At 45.5% G+C, this 10,000-nt stretch overlaps 1 protein-coding gene across 1 annotated transcript in view; it reads right to left on the bottom strand.

The window, feature by feature from the left end:
- LOC143290875 (uncharacterized) overlaps window positions 1–9,178 on the bottom strand; it is a 10,074-nt gene extending 896 nt beyond the window's left edge. Inside the window, exons 1-4 of the mRNA XM_076600417.1 lie at window positions 8,471–9,178; window positions 5,019–5,152; window positions 3,444–3,555; window positions 1–2,037 (exon numbers count right to left, since the gene is read on the bottom strand). The exon at window positions 1–2,037 is cut by the window's left edge and continues 896 nt beyond it. Coding sequence (XP_076456532.1) covers window positions 2,012–2,037; window positions 3,444–3,555; window positions 5,019–5,152; window positions 8,471–8,597 — 399 coding nt within the window. The 5' untranslated portion in view covers window positions 8,598–9,178 and the 3' untranslated portion in view covers window positions 1–2,011. The remainder of the gene's footprint in view (window positions 2,038–3,443; window positions 3,556–5,018; window positions 5,153–8,470) is intronic.
- Window positions 9,179–10,000: the final 822 nt, after the last annotated feature.

The following is a 10,000-nucleotide window of genomic DNA, read 5'->3' as shown; positions in this document are numbered from 1 at the left end:
ACTTACAAGGTAAGTATCGTTTAACCTTTCAGTTATAGATGGTTGGTGGAAAGTAGAGAGAGAGAGAGAGAGAGGGGTAGGGGATGGAGAAGGCTAAGAAAGGAGTGAAAAAGACAAAGAGGGGGTAGGGTAACGAGAGAGAGAGGGGTGGGAGAGAGAGAGGTGGGGTGAGAGAGAGAGACAGGCGAAAACGTCCCACAACACAATTACCCGACACGCTTTGATTTCAGATCTGTTGCAAACACACACACACACACACTCTCTCTCTCTCTCTCTCTCTCTCTCTATCAAATCACAAAGTTTCACACCAGGGGTTTCCGCATCTTTCTCCTCCCCCCTCCCCTTTTCCATGACAAATTTAACCAAGGACTCCTTCAGAAATGATTCATTTCTCTGTGCTCGATTCAACCTCCTGTAATTATAAGAGACGAACGAACACAAGACTATCAATTTCCTGACGTCCCGGTTACACACACACACGCGCGCGCGCGCGCGCGCACGCACAAAAGCATAAAAGCAAATGTATAACATAAAACATTGTAAAATACTCTTATCCATTAATAAGATCTTGTAACATCAGTACTGATCAAAATAAAAGTAGATGAGATTCTCATCGGTACCTGTAAGCCGCGAACACACCCAGTGAGTGAAGTGATGGCCGAGAGGTAACGCGTCCGCCTAGGAAGCGAGATAATCTGAGCGCGCTGGTTCGAATCACGGATCAGCAGCCGATATTTTCTCCCCCTTCACTGTACCTTGAGTGGTGGTCTTGACGCTAGTCATTCGGATGAGACGATAAACCGAGGTCCCGTGTGCTAGTATGCACTTAGCGCACGTAAAAGAATCCACAGCAACAAAATGGTTGTTCCTGGCAAAATTCTGTACAAAAATCCACTTCGATAGAAAAAACAAATAAAACTGCACTCAGGAAAAAAAGAAAAAGAAAAAAAAGGTGGCGCTGTTGTGTTGCGTCGCGCTCTCCCTGGGGAGAGCAGCCCAAATACAAAACAAATTCAAATACACTACATGTTTGTTCTTCAAGAGTCAGGATCTGAACTGGCAGACTTTGCGCAGTTGTTCTCCTGGCGACTCAGGGACACGGTTCATGAAGTTACTACGCCTCATGATTATACATCAAGCCCATCCCATAAAAGTATTATCGATTAACCAAAGTGTCTTTAACCTAAGTTCGATACATTTTTATGCACATCATCAAATCTCAAACAAAGCTATCTTGTAAGAAATAAGCAAAATAACCAGGGCATAAAATTTACAGGACAGTGTCCCCCTCTGCGAAAAGGATCCCGTCAGAAAGTAGCGTCCTGTCAGCTCACTGCAACTTACAGCAGCTGACAATGAAATCTCGGTGCTTCTGCTGTCAAAGATTTCAAAGGTGATATCAACTACGGTCGGCAGTCAGTACCTCTTGACCGGCTGGTTCCCTCATGGCACCAAGCCTGCTACAAAGGCCCGATGTATCCCATATGTGACCCCCACAACCCCCCACCCCACGCCTCTACAGCCATTCGCTTCCTGCATGGGCACTACTGTGATTAATTAAGAACAGGGACATGCACAACGATAAAAACACAAAAATACATACTTCGCACGCCCCTTATGGGTGTACATATTTTCCTCCAAACTGAGATGTTTCTTCCAAGAAATTAACAAAAATTCTGTACACATCGATAACTCAGCATGCAATGAGTTCATCAGTAAAAAGTACAGATACAAATGTGGCACACACACACACACACTCGCTACAATATTCTACACAGAACGAAAAGAAAATGAAACCATCTGATGCAATACACTTGCCAATACCAACATATAGCAGAACACAGGGGTAACCATAAGAAGCATGCAGCTTACATTAGCAATTACTGAGAAAGAAAAATAAGAAAAAAGGCTGTGAACAAAACACTTCCACAGTTCGCAGGAAAGATGTGGGCATTTGAAAGTGTAGCTCTCGTGGCTACACACGTCGCTCTCAGACACGGTTGGATGGTCTTCAGTTGTCTACACCTCCGAGTCTGCCTGTTGACAAAACATTTTGTTCTTACGCGTTTGTTGAGCACAACTTCTGCACACCGAAAAACCTGTTGTTATAAAATGTAACACAGTGCAGTGTGGAGACAATACAATACAAGATCACTTTATAAACACCTCCCCTGAACACACACACACACACACACACACTCTCTCTATTCCCTTCTCTCTATTGCTCTGACTCTTCACTGCTCTCTCTCTCTTTATTTCCCCCACTCGTTCTGTTATGTTTCAGTCCATCTCTGTCTCCTCCCACTCTCGGTGTGTCTATCCCTCCCTCTCCCTCTCTGTCCATCTCTTTCTCCCCCATCTCTCTCTCTCTCTCACTCTCTCCCTCCCTCCTTCCCCTCTCCTACTCCTCAGCGTGAATTCTACTCGGAGGATAAAGATGAAAGGAAGATTTTGTGCAAAGAGAAGACGCCATGTATATGGACATATACATATACATTATATACACATCTACATGCACACCTCCACCCTTCAATCCGCCTCCAGCCCTACCCCCCCTCCTTCTGCCCCCGCACCCACTCCCCTACCTCTCCTCCAGTAGGAAGCCAGCATTTACTGGTGGATGATATCAAAGACTGTTAATGGGATGGCGTCAGTGTGTGTGTGTGTGTGTGTGTGTGTGTGTGTGTGTGTGTGTGTGTGCACCCCCTCCTTTCCATCCACTCGACCGCTGGTGGACAGCACCAGTTCCTCAGGCCCATCCCTCCCTCCCCAACGGGCGGGACAGAAGGGAGCCAACACTTACTGGTGGACAGCACGAGTTCCTCAAGGGAGCCAAAACTTACTGGTGAACAGCACCAGTTCCTCAAGGGAGCCAACACTTACTGGTGGGCAGTACCAGTTCCTCAAGGGAGCCAACACTTACTGGTGGGCAGTACCAGTTCCTCAAGGGAGCCAAAACTTACTGGTGAACAGCACCAGTTCCTCAAGGGAGCCAACACTTACTGGTGGGCAGTACCAGTTCCTCAAGGGAGCCAACACTTACTGGTGGACAGCACCAGTTCCTCAAGGGAGCCAACACTTACTGGTGAACAGCACCAGTTCCTCAAGGGAGCCAACACTTACTGGTGGGCAGTACCAGTTCCTCAAGGGAGCCAACACTTACTGGTGAACAGCACCAGTTCCTCAAGGGAGCCAACACTTACTGGTGGGCAGCACCAGTTCTTCAAGGGAGCCAACACTTACTGGTGGGCAGCACTAGTTCCTCAAGGGAGCCAACACTTACTGGTGGACAGCACCAGTTCCTCAAGGGAGCCAACACTTACTGGTGGACAGCACCAGTTCCTCAAGGGAGCCAACACTTACTGGTGGACAGCACCAGTTCCTCAAGGGAGCCAACACTTACTGGTGGACAGCACCAGTTCCTCAAGGGAGCCAACACTTACTGGTGGACAGCACCAGTTCCTCAGGCCCCTCCCTGCCCTCCTGGCTCTCGGGGGTAGGGGTCACCAGGCCATGCTCGTCTCTGGGGATGGCCAGATGGTCAGCGTTGAGCTCCTACAACAGAAGTATCAGTATCAGTATCAGTAGCTCAAGGAGGCGTCACTGCGTTCGGACAAATCCATATACGCTAAACCACATCTGCCAAGCAGATGCCTGACCAGCAGCGTAACCCAACGCACTTAGGCCTTGAGAGAAAAAAATAAAAAAATTTAATTTAAATTAATTTTTTTTTAAAACACCACAAACTTCTTCTTCTTCTTCTGTGTTCGTGGGCTGCAACTCCCACGTTCACTCGTATATATGCGCGAGTGGGCTTTTACGTGTATGACCGTTTTTAACCCGCCATGTAGGCAGCCATACTGCGCTTTCGGGGGTGTGCATGCTGTGTATGTTCTTGTTTCCATAACCCACCGAACGCTGACATGGATTACAGGATCTTTAACGTGCGTATTTGATCTTCTGCTTGCGTATACATACAAAGGAGGTTCAGGCACTAGCAGGTCTGCACATATGTTGACCTGGGAGATCGGAAAAATCTCCACCCTTTACCCACCAGGCGCCGTCACCGTGATTCGAACCCAGGACCCTCAGATTGAAAGTCCAACGCTTTAACCACTCGGCTATTGCACCCGTCACACCACAAACAAAAAATATTTTTTTAAAACACCAAAAAAACACCACAAACAAACAAAAAGAATTAAAAAATAAAAATAAAAATAATGATAATTAAAAAAAAAGAATAAAATAAAATGAAAACAAATTAGTAAATAAATAAATAAATAGATAAATACATAAAAAGAACTACTACTACTAATAATAATACTTATAAGGCGCAAAAACTTGATGAAGTCAACTATAAGTGTACAAAAAAAAAATAATAATAAAATAAAATAAATAAATAAATAAATGTACAACAATAAACCTACAACAGAACGGAACAGAAATGAACCGAATGGAACAAAATGGAATACAGCACAGTAAAACACAAAGCAATACAGAAAGCTACCCTACAACCAGTACAGGGCTGCACAAAACAACACAATACAGTACTATACTGATACGATACAAACACAAAAGAACAAAATGTAGCACAATATAACACAATACAATACCACAAAGTCCAGTACACTGCAGTGCAGTATGATAGGATACGACAGAATTATCATGTTAGTAACCCCTCGCTTGGGGATTGTGTTGACATACATCAGGAACCACACAAACACAATGGTAAGAACTTACTAGATTAAAAAAAAGGATAATTATCTAATTTAAAAAAATTAAAAAAGAAGAAGAAAAGAAAGAGAGGGAGAAAGAACGATATGAGCAGCATAAACATCTAACTCATCTCCCAACAGACACACACACACACACACACACACACACACACCACACAACACACACACACCACACACACACACACACACACACACACACACACACACACACACACACACACACACACACACAACACACAACACACAACACACACACACACACACACACACACACACACATACTCTGGCTCTGCGCTTCAGCAAGACGAAGACGAGAAGGACGAAGGCAACAAGGACTACACCGATCAGGACTGCTACAGCTTTTGGCGTGAAGCACAACTGGTCAGTATCCTGCATCAGGATCTGCTGTGCGTTGTCTGCAGGAGAAGGAAGGGAAAGGCTTCAGTTTCAAGAAGGTCAAGTGTGCGGGCTGACCCATAATACACGCCACACCACATTTGCTGAACGGAAGACATGTCAAGAGAAAGAGAGACTGACGATGCGATGAGGTGTGATGGCGTCGTGTATGTAAGCTTTGGGCGGAACAAAAAGAGAGAGGGAGAGGAGGAGAGGGAAAGAAAGAGAGAGAGAGAGAGATGGACAGAAATAGAGAGAGAGGGAGAAAGAGACACAGACTGTGAGAGAGAGAGAGAGTGGGGAGAGAGCGAGAGACAGTGAGAGACAGAGACAGAGGGTGAGAAACAGAGATATGAGTGGGAGAGAGGGAAAGTATGGGGGAGACACAGAGAGAAAGACAGAGAGACAGAGACAGAGAGAGACAACAAGAGACAGAGGGAGATAAGTCCAAGGCAGAATGGGAGACAGAGACCAGACTCAACAGGAGAGAACGAGTGGGTGACAGAGACTGAGTGAGCTTTGAGGTATCAACATTTTTTAAGCGAGACCACACACACACACACACACACACACATGCACCATTCACACACACACACACACACACACACACACACACACACACACACACACACACACACACACACAAAAGTTTCAAGTTTTCAAGTTTTAATTATCCTGGAGTATGGAGGATTACTACAAAATAAACTTTTCATGCCCAGAACAAACATTCCCGAATACACAACAACGTCACATAAAAGTTGAGAAAACACAAATGTCTTTTAACTCCAAAAGTATAACAAGGCAACATTTGCAAATCTAATCATCTTACTTACAGCTAAAATGACTTTTTTGCCTCCTTTGAGCATATTACAGACTCATAGGAGAGAACTATGTGTGTGTGTGTGCCGTGTGTGTGTGTGTGCCGTGTGTGTGTGTGTGTGTGTGTGTGCCGTGTGTGTGTGTGTGTGTGTGTGTGTGTGCGTATGCCGTGTGTGTGTGTGTGTGTGTGTGTGTGTGCGTATGCCGTGTGTGTGTGTGTGTGTGTGAGCAGAAACATGTCGCACTGCGCAACATCTCCGCTGTGTGAGTCACTCGCAGTGTTCATTGACAAATTTATATATAAACACACACACACACTTAACGTGGCGATAGCCTTGAGATGGCCTTAGTGGTCGGCGAGGCTTTAAGCACCATAATTTCATTTACACACACACATACATGTGTTTGTGTGTGTTTGTGTGTGTTTGTGTGTGTGTGCGTTTGTGTGTGTGTGTATGTGTGTGTGTGCCGTGTGTGTGTGTGTGCCGTGTGTGTGTGTGTGCCGTGTGTGTGTGTGTGTGTGTGTGTGTGTGTGTGTGTGTGTGTGCGTGTCTTTAGTGTGCAGCGACGCCAGCGATTCTTATTCTTGTTGCTTATAGTCCAGCCGACCGCACAGGGCCATATCAGGACGGTCAAACCATACAAATGCTAAACCGCATCAACATAAAACTGTCACAAAAAAAAAAGAAAAAAAAAAAAGACAAACCCACAAAACACAGTTCGTGACAAAGTATCCCAAGCATTTCGCTCTTTATGATAAATAAGACTAGGCCATGCTGAGGACACCAGCCCTTCCGCTTAATTTATTATCCCCAGATTACAAAAATCGCAAAAAAGGAAAGAAAAACAATATTTCAAAGCCAAACAAAAATACATAAAAAGGCCATTATAGGCAAATAACACTGCAGAATGGGCAGCTAGTGCCCATCTCAGTGTTTACATCTCACTACCTAATCGCCAGAGCAAAACAGCACAGACAGTACATCACAGAGTGCTGAAAAGAGGGGAAAAAAGTGTTAAGGCTTGCTTGAAAAAAAAAAGGGGGGAATGGACTGGGAAGGCAGAAAAAGGAGACAACAGTGAAGAAAGTAAAAAGACAGAAACAAAGAGAGTGACAGAAAAGAGGACATTCTGGCACAGAATTTCCATGCGGGCATGCTATCAGTGTACTGAAAGACCCCCCGACATCCCCACGGGCGTCGCTGCAGGCGAGGAGACCGACCTTGCCCCTCGCAGGGCGAGTCGGCGAGGTCACATGACAGAAAATATGCAGACAAACGAAGTGCAAGCGCGCGTCTATATATAGATACACGTACTGTGGCGGTAACGGAACGTGTGTGAGAGGCCGGAAAAAGTATCCACATGAATCTGTTTCCGTCAACGATTCTTGGCCTGTCTGTCTGAGGCCCAATGAATAATCTGATACTATGATCACCTTTTCTTTCCTCCACCCTCTCCCCCCATCCCTCCCCCGCCCTTTCATTTCGGTAAATGATATTCAACTTGCTACACGATTCAGTCTCACCCACATGTCAGCCGTCATCGCCGCGGCGTTTCTTGTCGTGTGAAATAATCTGTGCGCCCACGCACTGCATTAAGTCAGTCAAAGGTGAAGGCTACAACTGGAGGTCAGAGTGACGCTTTCCACGTTGGCTGTCCCGGAACACAGCACAGCGATTTTTTTTTTTTTTTATAATTTTTTTTTTAAAGCGCTGAATCTTCTTCAGAGACAAATCAAAGCGCTTTCACTACCAGTCATTCACACGCATGCATAGTTCTATTTCAGATATATTAAAAACAAAATTTGTTAATAAAAAGACCAAACAACTGGTTATCGGTCTCCGGCTGACGGCATATTGATTGTTGATACCTGTGAGCTTTATCCGGCTAACTTGTCGCCAGTCGGATCGGGAAGACAAGGGTTGAATGAGGAGTTGAGGAGAATGGCTGCAGTGTATGACATGTGCTGGCATCGCGGACTTACAAATAAATAAACAAATAGTTTGTTCAGTCGGTATCTCAGTGTCGATCGATTTTGCAAAGGGTTTTAGACGGCGCCACCCGGTCAACGAATCGATCATTGAAACTTGAGAGAGAGAGAGAGAGAGAGAGAGAGAGAGAGAGAGGAGGGGGAGTATCAGTATCAGTACCTCAAAGAGGCGTCACTGCGTTCGGTCAAATCCATATACGCTACACCACATCTGCCAAGCAGATGCCTGACCAGCAGCGTAACCCAACGCGCTTGAGGAGGGGGAGAGAGAGGGGGGTGGGGACGGAGAGAGAGAGGGGTGGAGGGGGAGAGAGAGAGACAGAGAGATGGGGGCGGGGGGGGGGGAGGTGGAAACGCATCTCAAATTGTCAGGGGAACCAAAAACCAAACAAAGCTTGCCTGCCATTCTAACTTCCTGTGTAAATCTGAACAGATTTTCGGAAGGTTCAACACTTTTTCAGTTAAAAAAAAAAAAAAAAAAAAAAAAATCTGCAAAAAAAAGATGACACACACTGAAAAATGCGCTTACCTGCACAGACTTTGAGACACAGTGCTGAGGTTTTCTTCATCTCAGCGAAGCAAATGCCACAGCAGAACTCACACTTCTCGCTGCTGCTGTTAAAATAGATCTTCGGACACTGTGACAACATCGTCATGAGTTGTATCAGGCAACGAACAATCGACGAAACAAGCTGATCTTTCGCAAAGTCGTGGATGAAAATCACAGAACCTGTGAGATCCACTGACTAAGTTTTAAAAAAAAAGAAGTAAAATTAAAAAGTCCGTTGCTACGTTTTAGCTTCTTTTTCTTTGCGGACAGTGATGTCAAGCTTTTGAATGTTCTCAGTTTTCTCTTCTTTCTTTCTCACAGCAACATATCACAACTGATTCAGTGACTGTCATCGAGCTGCTAACGAACTTGACTTGCAGCCTTGTCTTCTAAAACAGCCTCACTCTTATAATTATTGTCGTGCCCCCCTCTCTCTGAAACGTTGGCCGGTCCAATTCCCAAATCACTGGCCCTGTCTGATGCCAGTTGTAGCCACAGTTGCAGTGTTGCCCTGTACATGCAGACGAATTGCAGAAAAAATGGTGGTAGAGTTAACGACCTATCGGCAACGAGCCTTTAACGTCTAGTTGTTCGTGGCGTGGCGGGAAACCGTGGCTGAACATTTTCGTGGCTGAAAATGTTCGTGGCTGTCGTCTTTTAACCAAACTGCTTTTTCCGCTCGCTTTATATGAGTCAGCCCCGTGCCTTGTAGGCGTGGTAGAGTGGAGTTATGACCAATCGGCGTTGCGCGCTAGATACTCCGCTCTGATTTAAAAAATTTCGGTGCGCTGCTGCATGTCGACTTGCACTGGGTATTCATTTCGGGAAATCCCGTTTTAAAATAGACAAGATAATCACGTGACCCTGCTCAATACCTGGAAACCACAGTTCCTGAAACCGCAAAAGATCATCTTTCATCGTCATCCATATACGGAAACAGTCCCTAGAAAAAATATGCTGTCACTGACCATAATCATAGAAACAGTCCCAAGAAAAGATCACATGTCACTGACCATAACCATAGAAACAGTCCCTAGAAAAGATTACCTGTCGCTGTCCTCCATATATGGAAACAGTTCCTTGAAAAGATCCTTGTCACCGACTTCCCAGAAAATGACCTTTGTCCATATATGGAGATAATTCCTGGAAAACCTGTACGGGAGAAAGTTCCCAGAAAAGATCATCTGACTTCCCACACAAACTTGGAGAAGAAGTACGGACACTGAAGTGAAGGCAGCCGGAATGACCTGGGCCCAGATAAAGAGGATCGCCCCAAACCGTGTCCGTTGGAGGAGTGCTGTTGCGGCCCTTTGTTCCCGAGCGGAGCTATAGGCATAATGATAATGATGAATGACTTCCCACAGAGGACTTCAGTGTCTCTGGCCGATGTGTCCTCTGTCAATGCAGGAAAGGTCACCCAACTTATCTAAAAGCTGGATCAGGTCGTGCGCGTATGCACGCGTGTGTGTATGTGTGTGTGCCAGTGTGTGTGTGTGGGGTGGGGTGGGG

The sequence above is a fragment of the Babylonia areolata genome, chromosome 1 (assembly GCF_041734735.1).
Source record: "Babylonia areolata isolate BAREFJ2019XMU chromosome 1, ASM4173473v1, whole genome shotgun sequence".
Taxonomy (NCBI): domain Eukaryota; kingdom Metazoa; phylum Mollusca; class Gastropoda; order Neogastropoda; family Buccinidae; genus Babylonia; species Babylonia areolata.
This window is presented reverse-complemented; position numbering and strand designations above follow the sequence as displayed.